A 26,006-nucleotide genomic window follows, 5' to 3' on the forward strand; every position below is an offset into this window, starting at 1 on the left:
TGAAGATCATTACATTTCACTTACAGTAAAACTTATTATGGGGGGGAAATCTTAAAACAAGATATTGTCTGATTTGCCTTTGGGGAGACCAATCTAGCTTTCTCTGCTGTGCACTGAAAGAGATCATTTTATTTGTGAATTGAGTTTTTAGCCGGACAACCAACAGAATCAATAAAACTTGGTCATCCTTAATTGTAGGGTCTTAGAATGATATTAAATTGATGAAAAATAAATGTATAGTGCCAAAGTCAAACAACAGAGCTCACACCAATGGCATTTACTTGACATTTATTTATTTGCAATATTAGATTTTACACAATTTGGAATTTACAGGAACAAAAAACTATCACATGAAATGTTTAATTGTGCACAAACAAAATAAGTTTGACAGATAAGTTTATATTGAGGCCAGGATGGAACCAAATGGCACTGGCACACAAGCCTTTCCTCAGCATTGTGTTTTGGGGTTTATTTCAATGTCATTTTGGCCTCAAACTAAAAACTCATGTAGCAATAATTTCACAGAAAAGTGAAATGTATTTTATTTATTAAGCAATATGGAATTATTGAACAAATACAAACTTAGCAATAGATAAAAGATAAGGCAAAGTTCACAAAAAGCAGCACATCTTCTCAGCCGATCTGACTGTCGAGAAAGTGCTTAAGAGAAATGTTTCCATCAGTCAGTCAGACCAAACATTCTTACTGTCCATATATTTGACTGGATGATCAAAATCAACAGCCTCCATGTGCAGGTGTATCCACGACATTCAAGCTTTTTGCCAGAAGGTGAAACAAACATTCGATTAAATGCCTTTAATTTGAAGGTAAAATAAATAAGGGGAAAAAAATGTCATATATCTAATAACAACCTAAACTTTGAAAGCAGTCATATTCTGACCAAGGTTTAAAAAGTCACCGAACCATCAACGCCCGACTTTCCGACTTGTGTCCGCAGGAGTTCAGCACTCGACAGATTTCTCCGAGGGTGGGTTATATTTTTTGCTGCAAGATGTTAACATGCAGTGGAAACCATATAAAACACAAAATTCACATTGCAAAATATATTTTTATGCACAGGATCACTTACAGTGTTTCACACCATGGCATAGTAAAGTAAAATATCTGACAGTACAATCTAATGTGTTATTGTGAGGAGGAAAAACAATTTCATCACCTACAAAAATACAGTTTTTAATCACTGCAACTTCAGATTGCCTCAGCAACACATCAAAACAATTCAATGACTAACTATTATTACACTATTATGAAAGGTAACTTTTTTCGGAAAATGTGAACCTGTACAATGCACTTTTGTACATAAAAAGCAATTCTATGGCCTTGCTCATACAAAGGTTCACTGTCCCTTACAGGTGACAAGGCAGTGACAAGGATTAAGTGTTTAAAGCATCTGTTTGCTCCAACATTCAATCCCTGCCCACAAGACGGCTTTTCATAGGCTAATACAACAGATCAAGGCCCTTTGAGGAACCACCAGCAGAGCTAAAGTCAGTTTAATAAATTACATTCATCATAAAATAGAAGAGAATACATTTTAAAAGTGTTCTTTTCTAATGTTAACCAGTAAAATATTAACGTATACTCCTTATATTCCATCCAATAATGTGTAAAAGTTTCCACAAGGAAATTACATAAAGAAAAGTATGTGAACAAAATGCAATATCTCTTGGTGGATTGTCCGAGTTAATCGCACACAAGTGTACACACGTATTCAGTCACTTGAAAAGACATGGGAAACATTAAAGGAAAGGTTGATATTTGCACACACTGTTTGCAAAACAGGTAACTAAAATTAACATGAAACATGTTCAAGAGAGCATTACATATGAGTGGAAACTGTTTTAACATATGTTTTTTTTTCCTTAACCAGACACAATACCCACTCTGTCTGCTGTAAGTTTCAAACAAATATGGGTAATTGCATAATGTGGTACCACACAGACAACTAAGCCTCACAAAAAAGCCTACCTCCTTAAATTCTACTTTACTACACAAAGTATTGTACTGTGCATAAAACTAATCAGGAAACATTGCCATACACTTAATCATCTTAAAAGAGAAACAAAATCAAATTAAGATGTATATCAACTCTTATACATAGTACACACGAGTGTGAGCATCGGTGAAAATTAAATGTAAGTCTAAAATCTAAGCAGGCATAAACAAAATACTAATGCACTGACATGGCATTTCTTTCTACATGTGACTTAGGTAAAGTAGATTTAATTGAGTGATTTTTCACAAAAAGCCTTTTAAATATGCATGGATATCCACATCCGCGCAACTCTTTAGGCACTTGTAACATTCAAATAATACAGTACTGACAACTGACGGTAACATTAAGACTAATAGTTCACACACTGCTCAACCCTTGGAGGGTTACAAGAACTTTAGTTTGAATTTGAGTAGTAGTAATTTTACACCATTTTACTGAGCCCATGGAGGGTCTTCTTAAAAGACATGGTTTGCCTGATCTTGGCCGTGGTTTCACAAAGATATTTTAGACTGATCTGTAGTGTTAGTCCAGTCTTAATTTAGCTGTAAGATGAGTCTAATGCAAGTTAGGCTGTTTCGAGAAAAAACAAACAGACTGTAGGTGGCGGGATACACTGATGATCACATCCACTCTCATACTGGAGTCTCTTGAACAAAGAGACTTATTTTGAGCACCACCTTACCCCCCATGACTAACTCAGAACAAATATGTTTCCATGGTAACAGTCTGTGACCCCTGCTGTCCAGTTTCACCAAACAAATACTACTAATAATAATAATAATAAAAAAAGACTCATAATTTGTGGTTTTCTAAGATTGTGGAGCGAATAATGAGTGGGGAAAGAGTTTTTAGAGATCAAAGTAGCCTACTGGAAATATGAGCAGTGAGCCCACATTAGAATCCACATCTCAGGGCTGATATACGTCTGCACTGTGCTGAAATTTTATACTATTGGAAGTTTTTTGTGTTGTTTCGCTGGATTTTTACAGTAAAATGTAACTGTTGAGCGGTTTAATGTGTTTATTAGTCATTAGACCTATTTAAGATAGTAAAAGTCAGTCTTTGTGAAACTGGCCCCTGAAGAGTAAACCACTTACAGAAAACCCCTTACATAAAGTGTCACATAATCCAATTTTCTTTTTTATAATAAAGAAGGCGCAATTTAACTGTTTGAATCATTGTTGCTTCACTGCCTTGAAGAGCAAATGGATTGTACAGTATTTTCTATCAGCAAACATAGGCTACTGTACTGTATATGCGATGCAAAGGTACACCACAAGGTGGAGCACTGATCCTGTTCTCTGGGGATGACAGGGTAAACAATGTAGATGGACTACCCTGAGAACATCTTACAGGAGCTTCCATCATTTTTACATTGTGGAGTTTAAAGTTAAAGTAAGTGCATTTTTACTAGTTTGTTTAAAATAATCTGGCACTTTTAAAACAAGCATTAATGTGAAAAAACCTTTCTATTGGTTTACATAACACATTCAAGAAGGAAAAGCTGTTGGTCAGTATCACGATAACATTTGAACAATCTCCAATAAAGGAACCCTTTACACCTGGTATTAACATGTACTGTCTACACACTGAAAGCTGATTTCAGATTACATCTGTCATGCTCATCTCCTCCTGTTGAAATATTTACACAATTTAAAACTGTCAGTAAATGACATTTCTTTTTGTTTCCATATGAGTTAGTATTAAGGTGTTACTACTATATCTGCACTGCACATGTGTTTCCTGGTTGAATTTGTCCAGAAAAGTTAGTTTATATTTATGAGGTTCCTATATGTAAGAGGCTAAATGCATCTCTGACCTTGTCAGGGGTTTAGGAAATACAAACCAGGATATTATGCACATAACTGAGGACGCATGTTAATGCAGGTGCAAAGGCGCGTACATACAATAATCTTCTGTGACACTTATCTAGCATTGTATAATTGTAGTAATTGAGCTATGTTATTTATTATGAGAGATCAAAGTAGTGTCTACAACTTCATATCAGCATGCAGCTTGTTGTAGGTTGTGTGTTGTGTTAACAGAGTATTTACAGAGCAGTTGTTTGGGGTCTTTAACAGCAGCAACATGGCACTGACTTCTGTTCCTGGTGGTTACTTGAGGATGATCTGTTTCAGAGGCAAAAGACATAGTCACTTAGTGGTTGCATATGGTGGAAATATAGTTGGTGTTTTTGTTACAGGACAGAGGAAGATCATCAAGTGCTCAATAAGAATTATCACTGTGATAGATTTAAATTGATAAGATAAAATTAAATAAAACAAATACCATAACCCCATTAACTCCTGATAATTTATTTAATTTACCCTTAAGTCATAAGGGGAAATTAAAAAAGTTCCCATAATTTATGAGTTTTTCATGGCTGCATCATTACATTAAATTGGAACATTTGTGTCTTATGCATTATTTTATACAAATGCTTATCGTCCTATTAATTACCTCCATTCCAATTTAAAGTAAACAGTTTTATATATGTGCACATGACACTACACATATGGAGCAAAAATGAGCCAAGAAAAGAAGAAAATGAGCAAAGTAAAAGAATATTGTTTTTGAGGACGAGGTATCTTACATTGACTCTTCTATCATCTCCAACCATCAAACCCATCAAATGTTTCAATCTGAACAGCTGAGATTACCAAAATATAAATATTACAAATAGAAGTCATAGTCAAATGCGACACACAAATAGACACATATTAACATCACCATTACAAAGTTCCATGTATAAAAATGAAACCCTAATCAGAACAGCGTATTTTCACAGATGATACAATTAATGCAAGTATTAACTGATTAATATAACCAGTATGTAAGTACCTAAGCTACTATTGTGTTATTAGATCTCGCTAATCACTCTTAACATGTAAGATAACATTTTGAATAGCATACTGAGTGATGAAACAGACACTGACATCGAACAAAGCAAAAAAACAAACAAACATGCAATAAAGAATATACGAAAACACCACTATTTGCAGATGGAAGACCTCTGAATAGGTGATGTGTGTCAAAAGGGGAAGGGGTGAGATGCAGCCTAGTTCTACTGAAGGTCTACAGGTAGATGAAGCTTAATGATAGGCAATGCAAGCAGGGCAACGCTATGCTGACGAAGCAACTCCCCCGATTTAAAGATGAAGTACTTATTCAGAGCTCAAGGATTTATGACAGAAAGCTTTAAAAAGGAGCAAACCTGATTGGCTGGTGCTGTTGCTGCGTAGGGGACACTTGTGGCGGGAGAAGTGGCTGCAGAGACAGTAGCAGGCGTAGCACTGTACATCATGGGGACTTTTTCAGGAAGGGAACCATGAAAGCAATGAAAAGGGAGGTGGAGCATTATGGTAACCATAGCAATGTTTTTTTCTCTCTTGCCAGGCAAATACAAAATGACATTAGCAGAAAGCCATCATTGAGTTAGACCAGCAGATGGCATGTGATCACACAGCAAAGCGAGACAGCAGGGGAGAACATAAAAGGGAGAGATAAAATTAGGAAATCTGTCCATAATTTGACATCCCAAAAGAGAAGGCATGTACAGCAATGCCAGCAGGCACAATCAAATTGTGTTTATAAGATCTTTGTTGAGTTAACTAACTTGAAACTTGAAACATTTAAGTGAATCTCAGGGATGCTGATCAAATTTCCTAATCCATGGAGCATTGCAATTCTTCAAAAAAAATCCACAAAATGCTTATTTTGATATAATGTTTAACTACCCAGTAGTTTAAGTGTTATTTAAAAAAAGATTATTTATATATTACTATATTATTATTTCACAAAGCCTTGGTAATAAAAAACACACAAACATGCAACACATCAAAAATATTTACAGAAAGAAAACACCAATAAAATTATCCTGATTTTAAGATGTGGTTTTAATATGGGTTCCAGATTGTTGCTTTCCTAATAACAAAAAAGCAAGATTAATATGAGGGCTTCATCTGTGTTTCACTAATTATGAGACATAGTTCATAAGAAAATAAGGAAGTGACCTACCAATGCTGTTAGCGGGTGTCATGCAAAAGACAGAACCTGTGTGATCATAAAAAAAGGAAAGAGAGACTGTGTTTTAGTGCAACTGACACAATATAGTCAACACTAGCATGAGCCCACATAACAGCATCTTCAGTGTATAAAGCTTACACAAATAAAACCAGTAAAACCAGTAAAGATTTAACAAACATGCAGATTAAATTAAGATGAGTAATGTACTACACCTCTTTACAAGTTCAGAGCAAAAAGACAAAACACCTTTTTTTGATTAAAAAGTGGGATAAGTGTGTACCACCTTTTTTGATTTGCCATAGCAGGTAAAGCACAGGTGTAATCAATGACATTAATTATGGCTTAGTTTCATTTAAGTGCCCCATTAAGCAATGCCACAATCATCATGCACAGGATTTTTTCAAAGAAGTAATTTTAAAATGTCACAGTAAGAAAAGTACAGCTGTAAATAATAAAATCAATGATGGTTGAATTCCAATTCAGCTGCTTCAGCTCCAGGTTCCTGGCATTGTGCGTGCTGAGTCACTATCACACTGTCATGATTTTCTGGTACACTTCATTGGAACAATTGCTAATATTATGAATAACAACAGTACTTTTCCTACTATGACAAGTTAAAATGTGTGGTATGAAAAAGGCCTATATCAGGCCATTGTAATTGGTGAACCTACTATAAATGGAATGCAGCCATGGTCAATGTTACTGGTAGAATGTATTTTATTGCAATGACATGTCAAAATGTCTAAAAAAGGTAAAACTCTGACTCTAAAGTCAGGATTAAGATTAATACCATTTTATAACACTAATTCATAAAAATCTTTCCATTGTAATTGTAGTTCTGTTGATGATACATACCTCAAGGTTTAAAGTCAAGTGAAAACATTAAGTGTGTATGATATTTGTGAGCAGTGTTTACCCCCATAAAAAAAAGTCTATCATAACATTTTAAAATACAAAAGTGCCTTCTAACATTGGATCTACAAGTTTAGAGGCTCACCTGTGGGATAAAATGCAGCAGTGGGCTGCTGCAGCTGTGTGTTGGCCAGAGCCTGTTGGTAGTGCAAAAAACTGGGGTTGAGGAGAGAGCTGGCCCAGCTGCACTTCTCAAGAGCTTGTCTCTTTGGTAGCGGTTGCAGGACACTGTGAGGAAAGCCCTGAAAAGTAACAAAAGGGGACATGACACACCAGAACTTCCCAAATGTCCGTTCTCTCTGTTGAGCTACTTATCTTAACACACTTAATATTTAGTATTCATTTTAAATAATGTGAACAGCAAACAAAACTACAAAATTAAGGTGGCATATCACAGTGGAAAAAACAAACACGGTTTACAAAAATGAATGGAATAATGTCAACCAAATGTTTTTTTTAAATATCTTACAAATGAAGCACTTAAAGACTGATGGTGACTGTGTACACAAAGACTATATGAGACTTGAAGAAGCTTTAAATCACAATGACAAAAATTAAAAGTTATTACAGTACAATTAATAGCTACAACCAAAGCAAAAGGTGAAAATACCAGGTCTACAGTTGCCTCGAGGGATCGCTTCATTGCTTTGGCAGTCGACTGAGTCTTTTAATAGCAGGCAGCGAGCACATGATGGCAGTGGGCCAATGGGATTCAAGCGTATTAACATACAGGTAACAGCAAGCAGAGGTGCATCATGGGGGACAGCATTGTGGATAGGTGAGAAGGGAAAACAAAACAAAATAATCTGAATGTAGTATACCACATAAAACACAATATGCATGCACAGTAACCAAAATAACTGATTAAAGGACACACTAACTAAAGATTCCTTAATTAGTAGGTCAACATGTATAGTTAATTAACAGCTTTGGCAACACAGATTTACAATGATAGGGCACAATCTTGTATACAAATTTACTTTGTATATTGATGACTATGATAACATTACTTGATCAGAGTTTGTTAATTGTAATCAAAACACTACCACTACCATGATGCAATCAGTGCAACTATGCACACTATATCATTTTGGAATACATACATTGATTTTACAGCCTGCAGGCAAGGCTAACAAAGTAATGCACATCAAGCACTGCAAAGTTTTATTGTTAAAGGTCCAGTGTGTAGGATTTAGTGGCATCTAGCTGTGAATTTGCATATTGCAACTACCTGGACACCGCTGGCGTCTGTATTTGACGACCTGGGAATGAGTATGGGCTGTGAAGTGTGTAGGAGAAACTACGGTGGCCGCGAAACTCACAAAAAAACTTGAAAGACCCCGTCTACAGCTAGTGTTTGGTTCGTCCGTTCTAGGCTACCATAGAAACATGGCGGACTCCATGGAAGGTGACCCGCTGTGTCTGTAGATAAAAACAGCTCGATCTAAGGTAACAAAAACACAAAGATTCCTATATTCAGGTGATGGTACACTAATGAAAAAATACCTATGACCATCATATTCCATTTCTGCCAATGGATCCTCCTAAATATTACACACTGGACCTTGAACGAGAGATTTTATGAGAATTTATGAGAATTAGCCAAAGGTAACATCACAAATAAAGAAAAAGAGCCATGTATCCAATGTCATTAAGCACAGAATGTGGAGCTCCATTTACTGCAAGGCTTTTGGTGGGTTGGAAGATGCTTCTTTGACTTGTACTATACATAACTAAACATCTGTTTTTGTGAGCTCAAAATACAATCTAACTCTCACTCAACAAAAATATAATGTTAGGGGCGTAGATGGTCTGTGGAGGGCATAGAAGCACATTTCAGTGTTAATATAGTTCATTCTTACAGTATATTTATCATTTGTGCCAAGTGAGAGACCTGAAAATGCATTATGTTCAAAGTAACTTAAATAAAGTAAGTTAATATTATAGTATTAAAACTGAAACCAAATCAATAAACGCTTTCAGTTGGGAGAATTGGCAAAAGAAATGGCAGAAATTATGAAGGGGGATAAATGGGAAGTTGGTCCAGAGTACATAACAGATCACTTTGCTCTTTTATGCACTTTTCCATGCAGGAAGATATCACAAAGCTTCGCCATTACAATGATTCATACTGTAAACTGCTTAGCCATCACAATTATTCATATAGTATAGCAAAGAAAAAAACTGTTTCAGAAGCCATTCTGACTGTTAACTGCAATATAGCGCTAGTGTCTATAAATTGTCTGGTGCATGTCCTGTCATTATTAATGTACATACATTATCTTTCAATTGGGCCTGCTTAAAGGCACAAGCCTTGAAATGTTATTGAAAAGCACAGCTCCATTACAAAAACTCAAAATGCAAGATTAGGACCTGCTATCACTCTCAATTTGATTGACAGGTCTTTTAATACAAGAACTAATCCTTGACAACAACTACTCCAAATGTAATCTCTCCTCATCTCATCCATCTTTGTAATGTTCTGTGATGTGGTAAAAGGTCTGTTCACATCTGTGGTGTGTGTAAACACAGGATTAAAAACATGCATATGTTCTTAATCATCAAAAGAGAAAGGCAAAGTGCAGATTTTCCATTTATGAGAACTTCTCTATTATGTATGTGAATATACCCTGAAATCTATATCGTCTACGAGGTTTTTTAAGAGAAAGATGTGAGGCAACGAGACTGCATGAGGTGAAAGGGACAGGTGCACGCTGTTCTAAAAACAACAGGAAGTTAGATATAGTAGTTGTAGTAGTAGAAGACAATTTGTGTCAAAAATGGCACTCTATTCAACGCAGTCCAAAGGACATCATTATCTTCTATGTCCATTGCAACTAAACGTCCATTCATCTGCTTAGAAATCATAGACACAATTACTGCTTATAAGACTTTAACCCTAACCCCTAACCCTAACTTTCCTGACAATCATCACATTTTCAAAAGCTTTCTTCACTATCAAATTAATCCAGTGATCATTTTCTGTACATCCATGTGAACATAGCAAACAGGGACTGCTATTAGCTAATTCTGCATACTTTTAATGGGGCCAATTTACCAAAATTAAAGAAATATAGGCTAAAAAAACCCAATGTAACTGTAATGAATCTAGCAACATTCTGCTTCCTGTTTACAAGCAAGGGAGTGGGGCGCAGTTGTTTGTCTGAGGGGGAGCTATAGTGTCAGGCTTTGAAAACCCCTAGTTTTAGAAATCCCTCATTTGGCCTTTAACTTACAATTTTAACTCAAGTTGGAAAAGGGGTTTAACAATGAACCCAATTGCGGATTTCTGTTTTTTTGTTCAAATAAAAAAAAAGTACATTTTGCCACTTCATAAGATTTTCCTTTACAACTGATAGTATACAAAAATATAGTGCTCCACATTCAGTGATGTCATGGCGAACACAATTACAACAAAAACCACCATATTATTGGAAGGTTAATGTGTTTCTTTATAATGTGTTTTTTGTGCAAAGTAACACACTTTTCAGTAGTCAGAACGATGATGCACTTACCATGGCTGCGGCTTGGGCTGCCACGGCTGTCTGATTGACTTGCTGTTGACTGGATTTGATTTTGGCCTGCAAGTGTGCAGGCGGGTGAAAATACTTGCACTTCTCCCTGGAGCAGCGGCTCTTGATGTAGTCCATGCAAACAGTGACAGTGTTATCGGTGGTGTCAATCATAGGACTGTCACTGGGGTGTGCAAAGCGGCAATCTGTCTCCCCTCTTGCACAGCTTCCCCGCTGAAATTCCCGGCACACCTGAGAAGAGCAATTATAACGAGAGTGAGTGAATGAAGCCAGATTGTGTCAACCCCACAGAAGTACTAATGTATTTTTTCACATTAAATCACTCCTTGTGATGCATGAATACCTCTAGTTTGTCTGTACGCTGCAGCTTCTGTGAGGGAGAAGAAGAAGAAGAAGAGGAGGAGCTCTGGACTGTGACAGGTGGGCTCCCAGAAACAAGAACCGAATTGCTGGAGAGGTTGTCTGTCGGGACGAGGCTCATTCCATGGCTCAGAGGTGTCATATATGAACCATAACAAAGACCAGTGTTTGTGCCGAGTCCCTGTGTAACAGGAAATGTTGGCTATGAGGGAAGACATTATACATTACAAGTGAGACAAGCGGCACAGCACAAAAATAAGTTCCTTCCTAATAACTATGAGGACCTCACCACGGGCTGCAGGCTGGGTCCTGGGATCATGAGCTGCATCTGCTGGGCAAGCACAGCTGCTGCTGTCTTCTGCTGGATGAGATTGTTGCGCCCATTTATCTCTAACTGCGTTTTTAAGTGTGAAGGTGGATGAAGATACTTGCAGTTTTCTCTTGAGCATCGGCCCTGTATTCAGAGAAAATGGAGAAGGCAAAAGAACAGATTGCAAACTATCTGTATACACCTCTAATGATCTCTTTGTTTTTTATCATGACATTTTACAGTTGTTCTTTGAAACTGGGGGAAAAGCCTTTTAACTTTAAACATACTGGCTTTAATTATTTGTCTTAAATAAGATGCAAACTTACTCTTCCAGCATGAAAGTTGGATGTAGTACACAACTATCTATCATCAATCAACTGTATTTCTCACCTTTCTTACACAAAAGAAAACACCATTTCCCACACTGGCATTACATGTTACCATTGGATGTAGAGAGGATGTACTGCAGAATCATCCATTATAAATCTAGTAGACAATAAGTAAGGAGCATGGTTTAGATGAAGTCCACTCATCAGGCCTTTAATTCCTTTTGCACAAAACTATTGCTCGGCAAAGATGGGAAACACTTTCAAATCAATACGAATATTACTTTAAATTAGGATATACTGATTGATTGAATTGTATAGAATCTAACTGATCTAACGATGTGTAGCATGTCCATATTGACAAAAGTTTAAACATTTATATATGTGTAGGCGATCTAAGCAGCTTAGAGACCCAGTGGGCTTTAAGAGGGTTTTATACATCCAAAGCATTTCTGTAAAATCCAGACCAGGCGTCTAATTTTAACCTGGCTTTATTTGTCAAAACATGTACCCACACCAGGCTAGTAAAGGAGACCAGTGTCTATTTGGGACCCTGCTTTTAATTGAAGTTTTACGGTATATTAATTCTTTTCAGTGAATATCCATGCAGGTTTAACTGTCATCAGAGTTTCATCAGCCCGTATATAGCTGTGAGAAAATGCACAGTAGAACGTATTCAACCCCTTGAAATGTTTTATTTTCATACAGCTTTGTACGCCTTTCTAGTTTACAGTTGCTTGAGAGTATAAAATGAAAGTGTGTGTTATGTATTACACTGGCATAAATGTTAATATGCCACAGCTATGGAGGGCTTAGTCAGACCCAAACATGAGGAAGCTGTTGTCCGTTTGACCACAATGTCTTGACAGTATTTAGCTTCTTTTGTTTTTTGTCTGAGAGGCATCTTCTAACATAAAACAGTTGTGAGAGCTAGCCACAGGAAACAGCTCAAGTTAGTGTTCCGTATCAACAAGACTCGCCATTGCTTTAATGGAAGTCATGAGATACTAGTTACCAGCCTAAAGCATGTGCACATTCTTCTGTATAATAAAGTTAACTCTGTTAGGAGTAACTGATGAATGGGTTCATGAAATTAACAAATCACATGGCAATAAAATGTAAGTAAGAGGAATACAATTTGGGCAGTCAGCTCTATTTGTCTTTTAGTAATAAACTTCACAGGCCGCAGACGTAAGCAGTATTGAGTTAGTTGCAGTCTACTTGGTGTTACACTGGTCATTTTAACTATCTCTAAATTAAACAAGGTTAACTTAATTCAAAATAGTACAAAACAACTTACTACTCGTAGCTGATTAAAATTTAAATTTAAACATTGATTTGAATATTAATTGAATTTCAGCATGTGTAGGTGAGTTATTCCTAATATTTTAACACCTGAATGGAAGTTAAAGCAACCACCTGACACCTTCCATGATTAACGTTGGTAGTGACTGGGTACTAACCCTTTACCCTGAGCTAATTACTTCTCCTCTTGAATCTGTTCAACAATACTGAAGATTAATCAATAAATGCTGTTTTTAGATAATGGAATAAGGTAGCTACATTGCGTTAAAGCTCAGGCCCTTGACCACTCTCACAGAGAAGGCCCTCTGTCCAGACAAGCTGTGTATAAACTGCGTACAGTCAGGAGATAAGACGATGACTCAACATGAGAATAATCCTGGGGGCAAAGCTGTATTGTGGTGTGATAGTGAATGTGTGAGAGTGGATTAAGGCAGCCCTGGTCTCATTCAGGGCAACTGAGCAAACAGGAGAATAAACTGCCTGTAATCCAACTGGCTACCAGAATATTTTTTTATCGTCTACATTAGATAAGTGATGAGACTAACATGTGACAGGTATTTCAGTCTATTTTTGGAAAAATGTGGTATAACCTATGGTTTCAGACATATTGGAGCGATCAATACTTGGAGATAAAGCATTGTTTGCTTTGTGGTTTGAAATACTTTAGTTGAGATTTCACCATAAAGTGGGATAAAGACTTTTAAATCAGGACACTGGATAATTTCCCTCTTTTATTATCAATGCTTACAGTGGAGGAAGAGGAGGTTTTTATACTATACTACAGAATATGTTTGAACCATGCAGTGTAGAAAACTGAACAATATCAGGGATTATTTTCCAAATACATCCAAGAGCAATTTGAGTAATCCCCCAAATTTAAACACTTCTCAAAAAAAGAGTAAAAAAGGTTGTAAAAAGGTATTTTACATTTTAATAATACACTTTCCTTTGATGGGATTTTTAAAGTTTCCTACGCCTTTATAGAAGGGCAACATTTTCTTACATTCAGTAAAGGATCATTAAGGTGTCAACGATGATACGTATGTGTGTGATGTTTCTTACCTTCAGTGAGTCAAAGCAGGCAATAACTCTTCCATTTTCAACTTGGCAGCTCTTCGGTGGATGAGCAAATTTGCATTCCTCATCACTACGTGAACAGTTTCCTCGCTGAAACTGTCGACAGACTTCCAGAGTTAGCCATTTTGTGTCTCTTACTGAAGAAATGTTCAACGCCATGCCCAAAGGTTATAATCATAAATGTGATTTTTAAAAGTCAATTTTATGGCCTTGTGCCTCATACACCAAAAGCTGTGGCAGGGTTGGCTCTATGTACAGAGTCCTCTTTTAAAACAACCTGGTGAGTCCTCCATTAGCTGGAGCAGAAAAATTAGATGGCTGATAAATCACTGAGAAATCTCACATCAAAAAGAATTGCAGATGTGGTTTTTTTTTTCTTCCTGTGACACGTTCAAGTGTATATTCCACAAATGATGGTGCCCATAAATATCAGACAAGTCAGGGAAATTTACTGCAGACTTGTCACTTTAGTCATACATTCTCAGGTCATTATTCTTTGTCCTCTCGTATTATGGCTATGTTTTAGCATTTCTTTTAGGTGCCGATGTTGTGCAAAGTGGTAGCAAAGAGCTTGCAGCTGAGGTATCCAGTCGTGGTGCTTGAGTCTGGCAAAGGCCAGCAATGTGCACGGGCCAACTTCAAGTCGGGTATATCTTCTAAAAGGCACTTTCTGTTGGTGATCTGAAAGACAAAAAACATATATAGCAGTGAAACTGTATCCAAAGTAAACAATGTTATAATTATGGTATCATTAGTCTACAGCTGGCATATTTAGAACTACTATAAATTATTTTTGAATACTCCTGGCATCTCATGTAATTTCTTCTATTCTCTAGAGACCGTTCATTCTCTAGAGTCATCTGCTCTTTAGCAGTTTACAGCAGAAAGCAGATTAGGTCAAACAATAACAAATGTGATCTTGAGTAATTAGTCAAGTTATATTTAGTCATGTCAGACTCTCAAGAGACTAATTGTTTGAGTCATTTTAAAAAACAAAAACTTGAGTCTTTCTGTGGTCTCAGCTTCTTAACTCTGAGAATATTCTGCTTTTGTCCCTTTTAAACTGATTTTGGGGGATTTGTACAATTGGCTGCACAACACAAAACATCTGAAGGAGTCAGCTTAGACTCTGGGAAATTGGGATGGACATTTATTACTACTTTATGACATTTTATGGAATGAATAATTAATCCAGATTAATGAACAATGGAAAAAAATCATTGGTTGCAGGTCTAAACCAGAGGAGACTTGACAAACAGAATGCAAACAGTAAACAAGAACCACCAAAATAATAAGAACTTAATACAATTTAGTAAAGTCAGAGGTTTTAGGCCAAAGCAGTATTAGAACTCGATGAAAAAGCTACCTAGCTAACTAGCATTCAGCATCTTGGGAGGCTAAGGTTGCACTCAGGCGGACAATAGCACTGCGCCAAAAGTCTCAGGAACAAGGGAGGCCCTGTCAACCCCATGATATATGAAAAAATGATGATAGTAAACCAATTACCTCCAACATTAGACCTGAATTAGCAGCTGACTTCTTAATTCTAAACTAAACTCCACAAAAGACTTGGAATTGGAATTGGAAATGGATCAGCACCGCATTCATAATACAGCCTGATAAACTCTTTTATCATTAAATAAATCATAAACATACAGAAGCAAAGTCAGTTTACCTTCAACCACATAATACTACAGTTTGTGGCTAAATATATCCACCGTATTATTAAAAACCAGTGCTCTGACCAGATCACTGTTTATGTTCTCTCTACTGGTAAACATGTTTCCTCCTTGGTAAACTGAACCATTTCCACTTATTGTATTACTTTTGCATATTTGTAGTTTAGCCTAATCCACAATAGTTAACCACCGTTCTGATCTCTTAGTCATTCTGTCTTTTTTTCCTACCCTTCTATCAAGATAAACAACTACATGTTTTTCCAGCCTAATGTTACTAATGGCAGCTAGTTAGCAGAGAATGCAGACGCTCAGTATTTTGACTCACCAGTCTAAACTTCATTAATGTTGTGATGGTTGTTGTACATGCCGTATCATGTCTGCAAATTCCACAATTGATTTATCTAGGCCATGATTCTTCAATAAATATGTAAGCACGTTTCAAACACAGAGCCACAGTTGTTGTGGTAGTCGTGTAGTGTATCTGGCTGGTGTCATGCTAATCAATTCATCAATAACTTAATCTGAACATTTCCAAAGCTCAGATCCATACAAACATATGCTACATAACAACGTTTATTGATCAGTATCCACTACAATGGAATGCCAATTAAAGATAGATTTAATCTTAATCACACATTTCACTGAATATGTCCTTTCTCTTTGTTCACTATAACCTATTTTCCATTGTACTCTCTATTTGCTAACAGTATGGGACTATATGAGCACTTGGTACCAAATTGCCGTAGTCAGATATGCTGACTCTTGGCCCAGCAAAGCACATACAGAATACAAGGAAAGCAAGACAAAGCTTAAACACACATCATGTTGGGAGTCAACCACAGGACTGGATTGTCAGACCAGAACACTAAGTGGTAAAACATACAGGAAGTTGCTGAGCAGGCAGAAAATGTGGTTAACTCATGAGCTGAATAAATCTGTACGAGAGCTGAAAAGTAACATGGTCTACAAATAAACAAAGACTCAAAAGGCACTGATTCAGAATAAACTCTGCTGTTGTGAACCCAGAGCTTCAACTGTAACAACCTCTCAGCTTTACTGCATGCTATCCCACAGCATACTGCAGCAAATTCCTTTGGGCGCAAGTCAGGAAATGGAGCAAGAAAACCTACCTCTCTCGCTTCATGCAGCACTCAAGAACTTCTTTTACCGACTGAGAATCTAGCTTAGAGATACAACTTCTGATGAGCTGACTTCGCTAAGAAAATAACCGTAGCAACCGCTTTGATCCCCCTCTCTGTCCCACAGATTCAGTTACCAAAGATTTTCTCTTCACAACAGTAAAAACTGTCTGTCCAACTCTGGCTGAAACATTTCCAGCCACCCCCTTCCTGCCTGAGTGCCAGCCTCTGGGAAGACCCTCCCAGTCAGATACTGGCCAATAGAAAACCAGAAGCTGCTGCACTGTGTGAATGCTGGCTGCAAGGCTTGGAGCAAGACATTAGTGGCAGTTGATCCTTTATTTATGAATAAAATGTGATCATTTAGAGAAGACTGAGAAGCATCCAGAACTTATCACTGCAATGATGACTTAAAAAGTATATACCTACTAACACAAACCTTCTGCCCCAATGTGGCCATGTACAGAATATAAGACATCATTGTATGTCCTAAGCATGTAATATCTGGTAATATACTTTTCTAATGCATCATGTCCAAAAACCATGAAATCGAGCACGACAACTCCCAAGATTGACAAGATGCACTCTCAAAATTGACCAGGAGTGTTGCTGTATATAATAATAAAATAATATAATGCTATTGCAGCAAAATAGGTATTAATAACATGACAGTATGATCAACTGTTTAGCCAGACCAGTTAATTACCATTTCAGTACTGATGTTTAAAACATTTTCCTGAATTAGGTTAACCTCCTGTTGCACAGCTTACTTTGTGTTGCACCGTAGTGGTTTAAGGCCTTTTAAGTATTCTTGGTGAAAAACCTTTTCCAGTTGGAACAGTGTTTATTTTAGAGTATTTCTGCCACATACAGAGCAGTAATAAGGGTGAGCAGATGCACATATAGCTCTATTTGGAGGTAACTTTGGTTCGAAACAGAGCTAAAGGCATCTTGTGAGATTGTAACTCTGTTTAAAGCCGCTAGAAAATACTTCAGATTGTTTGCGAAGGGTTGTTATCGATATTCCACTTGAGGGAAAATGTGATTTTCGCTGCTCTTATAATGTCTGGCCCGCCTATACAACGTTACTGTATGTAGTTATATATCAACTTCAAAACGCAACTAAAAGCATCAAATACAATACCACTACAATGACAGCCAACTACCTGGCACTATATTGCATCACGCTGTGTTATTTGCACAGTTTGGTGATTTGCATTCTCACCCTAGGCTACTTTAGCTAGCTAATCACAAATACTTAGCTAGCGAGCTAAATGCACCGCTGTCATCCGGCTAACGCTGCCACATTAACCTTAACACTGTTTAGCTTGCGTTAGCCGCACTGTTAGCTGAGGAGAGCACCTGCTTACCTCATCATCACGGATGAACCGCTTCCCGGAGGATCACGCACCAGCTAGACGAGACGACACCAACGTCCAAACAGAACTAACGAAAACAAGATGTCAAGTGCTCCCACAATGTCTGTTCAACAACGCATTTAGTAGTGGCTCTGTTCGTAGAATTTTAGCTCGTTATTTCGTCTATGTTTCCGACCTAATTTTCTTCATTACTTTCTAACACTGCACAGATTTAAGCAACAAGCTTTTGACAGCTTACTGTACGATCGTCAGTTTAATATAATGAGGGATTTCCCGGGGGGCGCCGAGAAGCCTAAAGACCATTAATAATTGAATATACAACGTTTAGAATACATAACAGCAAACAAAATGTTATACCGTAATATTAAATGTATTACGTTGATTTTAACGTAATACATTGTTGGAATAAAACGTCATTCAATAACTTAAACCTCCTAACATCCCCCCTACGACAACATAGTGGTACGATCCACACGAATGCCAGTAGGCTAAAAGGGCAAGGGTTTGCTTGTTACCAAGGGAACAGCAATAAAACCATGTGAGTTTTTTCTGGATTAATTTAATGAGAACATGCTTCCACGCACAAATATAAACATCTAATTAACGAAGTATTGGACAAAGATAGCGTAAACTCAAAATGTTGCATTGCATTAAATAACGTATGTGTCCTAAAGTGTGTACAACATCTATATGTATACGAAATAATGATTTTTAATGATTTTTAGAGAGTTATAATGCAAAACCCCCGTACCAACACTGCAGTGTACTCCTCATCTTCATTTTTTGGGATCTACCTGAGGTTGACGTAGAACGTAACAAACAATAGCACATCTTTAAAAATCTGCATTAAATACCTACTCGGACAGAACTATAAACCATGTTATAAGTTATAGCCTAGATAATGTTAATATATAATAACATATACTGTGTATGCCTAGCATTATTAATCACCTACAGTAGTAAACCTACCCATGGCCTACATGTGAAAGGTCAATTGATACTTGATAGATCAGAACATGACTGCATTTTTCTGTTTTTCCCTTCTGTGCATTGTTTAGCCCCTGCATATAAAGTAAAGATGACTGATTCACTTTCAGATAGTATGTTGCCAAAGGTGCACTCATTTGACACTCAACCAAAAAATGTAGAGTTGTAAACAGTCAAAGAAAAAACTGAATTATAAAAAAACCCCAATGGATTTCATATTGTCTATTGTATGCAGGTAGAACTGAAAGATGAAAAGTAGTAATGCCATCAACTGTTAGTGATTTGAAAGTCACTGTGTTTTGATTGACTGTACTTTCCCCTTGAATAGACAGCGTTTTAAAATAAGGATTAATATTGAGTTGGGTTTGCTGTTTTTAGAGTGTGTGTAGAGAAATTATTTTTGTATTTTGAAATGTAGAGTTGGCATTTAATTAATAAAATGTGATTTCGACAAGAAGCGTGAAAGGTTTTGATAAATTTTGCATTCACTAACAACAACTATAGCCTGTCCACTGTCAAGTTGTGCAGGGTGCCAGGCTTCAATATTGGATGCATTAGGTAAGAATAACACATGTACAAGATCAGTACAGATGGGACTTCCTGCACTACAAATCTGGAAAAATGCTGAAAAGTTATTAAGAGTAACCCTCACTGTAAAACACTAAAACTACCTACGTCAGTGCTTTAAGGCCACAACTTCTTTGTTCACATTTTACTGCAAATTTTGGATGCTGTTTGTATCTGTTAAGAGCATATTATCAGTTGTGTATTTGTGTTTGTTTGTATTAATTTAATTTTGTATTCACGTCTTACTCTTTGCTCCTCCGCTACCTTGCCTGTTGACTCCAGAAGGCATATAGTTAATTTTCTCAAATAACAAAAACTCAAAGTACAATTATCCCAGTGAGGAGGAATTGAAATTTCAATTAGATTTTATTTAAATCGCGCCAAATCATAACACAAGTTATCTCAGCACATTTTTAAAATAAAGCAGGTCTAGATAGTACTCCTTATAAAATAATAAACTCAAAAACTTCCTTTTAAGAGGCAGAAACCTTAGTCAGACCCCACTACCACATACCTTCAACACATGACTTAGGCCAGGGAGCCGTCCAGCCTAACCTGCTCTGGACAGGCAGTCGGAAGCAAACAACGGTATAGCTGTTTCAGGAGAGACAGGCTGGCAGGCTGAGGGAAAACTCTCAGGGGAGGCAGACTGGAGGGCAGCAGGCCCAGGCTAGCTGACAAGGAGGAAGGCTGGAGCCTAGCTGACCCAAGGCTAACTGGTGGGGATAGTCCATTGGCTTTGTCTGCTGCCCTGTGCCTCAGTATCAGTATCTCTTAAAACCCATCACCTTAGCATGTCAGCTGCCCAGCCAGTTGGCTTCCTTTTTTGAGTTGCAGGCTCCTGGCCGCCCTTCTAAGTTCAGGGGAGGAATGTTACAGGCTTGCCATCTCAAAGGAGGTGAGTCAATTGAGGGACCGACATTTTTTAAGGATAGGGGGAGGCAGGTTCCAGTCTAGGCAACTAGGGAGAGAAAGCCTTCCCATTAGCCTAGACTTTACCTTTACCAACTCTGCAACCACCTCCTTGCCCAATGAAAACTGGCCTCTAAAAGGAGTGCAGTTGAGTCTTAATTGGTAGCCAACGGCTTTGATTCAGGAAAGTTAGACAACAGAACAGCAGAGGTAGACCACTGATGATGGAGTCAAAACCATTGTCCACAATAGTATACTTCCCTGCACAATCTTAGCCCTTGCTTGTGAGTGACTCTTCAGGGGAGAATGGTGACAGGTCTTGCAATTTCACAGGTAAGCATGAGGTAAAGGGGACACAGGCAACCTAGAAATCGGCACAGGCGGGTGACTGAATGGCAGAGGTGGCTGCAGAGCTTGGAGAAATCAGTTTACAGTTATGAGAAAAAGGTACTAGGCTACTGGCAAGGCTGATGGCATGTTCTCATCAGCTAGTCTTGGGCCCAGCTAGCCTCAAGCCTATCTTCAGTTTGCAAATGTCTGCATCATTTTCCTTCTGCGATCATCCCAGTTGCCTGGGCTGTTGCCTGACTACCCTGATATGAATAGGCTCCCTCTTGCCTCCCCTTAGCCTGCAAACTGCCTGTTCCTCAGTCAGCTGGCCTCCTGCCTTCGTCCCGCGAGATGGAAAGCCTGTCACCTGCCTCACCTGAGCAGGCTGGGGGAAGCCAATGGTACAGGTGGCTACAGCACTGGGAAAGTTCAAGGCTCTGGGCAGCTGACAATGCCAATGGCATGTTCCCTAGCCTTGGGCCAGTCACCCTCCAGCCTACCTCCTGGTCTCCTGGTCCGCTAGCCCAAGCATGCCTTCAGTTTGTGAATGTCTGCATCATTTGCTTCCTGCGATCATCCTAGTTGGCTATTCTAAAGACTGTTTCAGTTGTGATGAATAGATGGTTGCCTTACTCCCCTGAGCTAGATAGACTGCTGCTTGCCTTCCCTTAACCTGCAAACTGTCCTTAGTCAGCTGGCCTACTGCCTTCCTTCCGAGAGATGGCAAGCCCATCACCTGCCTCCACTGAGCGTGCTAGAGGAGCCACTAAGAGGCCAAGGCAGCTACAGACTGTGTACTGGAGTATTCTGTTGCAGTCAAGGGCTTCACCTGCCTGTGCTGTCCTCCTGTCTGCCTGCCTTTGAGTCAAAGCCCTTGGCCACCAATGAAGACTCAGATGCACAGCATCACATGCCAGCCTTCTGCCATACACTCTACCAGTCCAACTCTCACGTACCTTGCCTCAGCCTACAGCTGGAGCTTCTATTGCCATCCAATGCTCAAGTCAAAGCTGGTGGCTACAACAGAATACCTCCCCCTAGACCCTAGAAAATAGGGAGAGACAGACATTTTGTAAATAAACAGGACTATCAATTGAATGCTGGATGCCAGGACTTACAGTAGCTTCTGAAGACTGCCACACTTTCTTCCTGAAAAAACAGCAAAGAAGGCCATTTTAACTCTTTTTAAAATTGCCTTTTAGTAATTTATTTAGACTTTTTATGGTTTAATTAGTTTTATCCGTGATTTTATGGGTTTTCTTCATTTGTCTTATTAAGTTAGCACTTTGTTACTGTGTTTTTTAGAAGGAGCTGTATAAATAAAGTTTATTGTATGTAACTGTGTAAATAAATATAAAAATAATTAAACAGCAAGGATCAAGTGCTTATATTTTACCAGTAAAACACAGTCTGTTTTGTCCACTGCAATTGAGTGATCAGTTACTGAGTTATGAGTTACTTATAAATGCATTCCTCTCAGCTCCTAGGTGTAATTTGCCATTTTCCACAATTTTCCGTCAGATTCACTTGAGAGGAATTGAGCTCTGAAAGCATATTTGATTTTATCAGCCTCAGTTGCAGTCCAAAGATGAACTTTCATCATTTGGGCCAGTCTTTGATTTTTCCAATCACAGTCCATTTCAGCAGCCTGAGGTGGTTCAGGTTTATGTAGAGGGACACTATTGCTACAGAGAGTGTAGGCAAGTTTTTTATGATTGTTGTAGAAGATGATCCACTGTATGTCCTGTCACACTGTAACTGTTATGAACAGTAAAGGACACAAACACAGTCAATGAAAAACTTTATTGACAGTCATTTCACAACATTAAAATAAAAATATGAGATGGCAAGCTATGGGTTGTTTCAGGCTAACACTTCAAGGTCAAATAAGATAAACGCGAACCCAGGTAAGATCAGTCACGGATGGAGAGAGGAAGAATAAAGGGAGTATTTGCTATTATGTTTTACAACATACCCCTGCAATAAACATAAAAATAACTTTCTCACAGTGCCACTTACATGGAGGCGATCTGTCATCTCTGGTTTGTGCTTAAAGACATAAAGTATTATGTGCCTCAGTTTTATGGCTAGCTGTTTTTATTTGTTGTCATTCATTTTGTAACAAATTGGTACTGTGAAAGTAGCTATTTATATGAAGTACCTCCTTGTTTCTAGTTGATTTAAAGTGGTATGGAATGATGAACCATTTGTTGGAAAACACATCAGACATAGAAAAAGGTCAGCAGTCTGTCATTTCATACTGTGGCAGTGATGGTCATGCAGTGACAGACAGCAATTTTTGTGTGCTGAGGATTGTGTGATTGATTAGTCTAATAAATTATTTATTGAAATAAACTAGTCAAAACTAATAAATTAGTCATTTAGAAGATTAATTTAGTAATTTAAAAATGTTGTGCATAGCAGTCATTTTTTAAAAACGTGGCTAATGTAACATTTTATCCTTTACTTGTCATGAAATTATTTAGCCTTTGTTGGTTCACATGAAAAACACACACCAGTTATGACTAATTGATTGATTTCCTCCCTTGATGTTTCTCTAGGCAACAGACGAAATTTATGTGATCTGTCACACCGACAGATCTCTTCAACAAACTAGACATGTGGCATCAAGTGCCACAGGGAAAGGTCACCTTATTGCTCCCTTTGAGGAAAATGTCACTGTCAAAGTGAGTCAGCCAAGAACAGAGAATGCAGCAATCCATGTGTCATTTTCTGTCTTTTTTTTACCGTAACCCCGTTTGTTGTTCACGTCGTTTGTTATTTACACACAATTTAATATTACTTGACATCCCTGTGTTGCTTTGATAGTCACATTTGAACAAGTTTTTATTTAAATATCACATGCATTACCATAAATCTTACCTTGAACTAAAGTGTGAATTGTCAGTTAAGCATCTACTTTCAACGTAAAACTATATTGTACATCAGTCAGTCAACCTTGGAAACTGAGGCTTTGACTTGGATAAACCTCTCCATATCTTTTTAAATACAGCCTCCAAAGTGCTGCATTATTTTGTTTTTGCACTTGATTAGTATTACTGACTGAAAATAAACTAAATAAATAAATCCTAACTTAAACCAAAGTTAAACTAATTTCCCTCAGTGTAAAGTTTGTCTCTTTCACTGATATGAACTTTGCTGACCTTTGCTTTTAAGCATTTTATTAATATGTATCATTAGAACATTGAATTGAAATGGAAATATTTTAGCTGTACTTTACTCTGTATACATGCAGCACAATTAATTGAGAGCAACACTCCCATCTAGTGGGAAAGAAATTGTAAAAAGAAGCAGCACAGAAGTTATGTTTGTGTTTGAGAAACAGCAATTCTATCTTATGGCCTGTAGATGTCAGTCTTCTCTAAAATATATTTTGACAAATTGACAAACCCAGAAGCTCAACATGGGGGACATGTTTGGTTCAGAAACCCAACAGTGAGGTGTTAGTTTGTGATGTAAGCTGTACCACATCCTGTGCTCACTGAGGGTGTGCAATGTGGGTAAATAAATGACCAGCATGTTAAAATAAATGTCAATACACTTCAGTATTCCTGCTTGTACTGTTCCCATCTCTGGCAAAAAAAATTTTTTTTTTTAAATAGTTCCACCAGGCCAGCTCAGCCTGGTTCAGAAGGACCAGTTAAATGTAAATATGAACTTTTACTTTGGTTAAAACATAATTTCATACCAAAGATACAGTTTGATTCCAAATCCTCTTAACAAAGATACAGCAATTTGCAATTTGTCGGTAAAAACACATCTGAATAAAGTTTAAGTGTTATTTATGTAATCACTGTTGATAATGATGGCCATTACATGTTTTAAAGACCTATTTCTATGCACCACTGTTTGGTATTAAGCACCAGATTTTGTGCTGACTCTAAAAGCTCAGAAAGTAGAGCACAGTCTTCTAGCAACACTATGTTTTTTTCAAGTCATTACACACTTCCTACGGTTAAACATCGAAGATAATACAGTCACACCATCTGTGTGGAAATGACTTGCTGCACCGGCAGCCACTTGGTGAAATGCTGAGCTAGCCATCCATACTGTACAACCTGAGGGGAAGCAGAAAGTTCTGTGTGTCAGTAGATACAGAGCGGTAATGTAAAGTGTTCCTTGGAAAACACTTTGAGTTAATGTAAGTAAGTACAGAGGAACTTTATTTTAATGATGATAGGAACATTTTTTTACTTTTCTGGCACAATTATCACACACTAAGTGATCATTGTTCTAAGAACAATAATCAGTTCATTTCATGTAACATACGTTTCATGAAATGTAAGTTTTGGGTCACCTTTATAGGGTAAAACCTTTTTAAAAACATACCCTGCTTTATCAAATCAGTGTTTGTTTTTCTAATGTACAATATACATATGTTTCCCTATATAAATTCAATATTTGTTTTATGTGTGTGGCATAAAAGGACTTCTTCATTTCTTTGTACTATATTGTATAATGATAAATAAATTACCTTGATTGTTCCTTGAATCTTGGTTTCTTCTTGACCTTTTGCAAGATGAAAAAAAATGCTTTCTACATAAGAAGACAATGTTCCATGTTTTTATAATTGGTTGAGTGATGTAATTAAATGACAGTCTACATAATGAAGGAATAGTGACTATATCTCTCTGTGTATGCATCACATATGAGCTAAAATATGGTAAAATGTGAATATCACGCTCTATGCTCAGTATACAGTTTATTTAGTTGCATTGTGAATGTTTATATGATTTACAAAGCAACTTTCTTGAATCAATCCTGAGTGTCTCTTTGGGAAGAGATAAATTGTAAACACATATTCATCTGTGTTTTTTGTGTAATATTAAATATTTTAACAACTCTAAACCAAATCTTTAATATAAATGTGTACATATGGGCTGATGCAGTATATAAAACCTTAGTGTAATATTTAGTTTTCAGGTAGACTGGCATCCTCCTCTTTCCCAAAGTATGATGGGATAGATTCCAGGCTCCTATGCCCTGATCAGTGGATACAGCAGATGGATGTGAATGGATGGATTCACATAATCAATAAATAAATAAATGTACATTGCTTTTAAAAATAAACTGTCTATATAGTAAAAATCTAGTTTGAGAATATAAAAGCAACACACATCATAATA

The 26,006-nt window shown here is 37.4% G+C and overlaps 1 protein-coding gene across 6 annotated transcripts; it reads right to left on the reverse strand.

The window, feature by feature from the left end:
* Window positions 1–271: 271 nt before the first annotated feature.
* On the reverse strand, window positions 272–18,308 carry LOC127365269 (muscleblind-like protein 2a). 6 transcript variants are annotated; one of them, XM_051403168.1, is made up of 10 exons: window positions 18,055–18,308; window positions 13,852–14,547; window positions 11,138–11,302; window positions 10,832–11,050; window positions 10,471–10,719; window positions 7,566–7,619; window positions 7,041–7,197; window positions 6,035–6,070; window positions 5,232–5,326; window positions 272–4,146 (listed from the first exon to the last, which is right to left on the reverse strand). In XM_051403168.1, the coding sequence occupies exons 2-10, from the start codon at window positions 14,023–14,025 to the stop codon at window positions 4,132–4,134; spliced, it is 1,164 nt and encodes a 387-aa protein (XP_051259128.1). In that variant the 5' UTR covers window positions 14,026–14,547; window positions 18,055–18,308; the 3' UTR covers window positions 272–4,131. The 6 variants fall into 6 exon arrangements, with proteins under 6 accessions (XP_051259128.1, XP_051259129.1, XP_051259132.1 ...); XM_051403169.1 differs by lacking the exon at window positions 5,232–5,326 and having other exon boundaries at window positions 10,832–11,029; XM_051403172.1 differs by lacking the exon at window positions 7,566–7,619.
* Window positions 18,309–26,006: the final 7,698 nt, after the last annotated feature.

The sequence above is a fragment of the Dicentrarchus labrax genome, unplaced genomic scaffold (genome assembly GCF_905237075.1).
Source record: "Dicentrarchus labrax unplaced genomic scaffold, dlabrax2021, whole genome shotgun sequence".
Taxonomy (NCBI): domain Eukaryota; kingdom Metazoa; phylum Chordata; class Actinopteri; family Moronidae; genus Dicentrarchus; species Dicentrarchus labrax.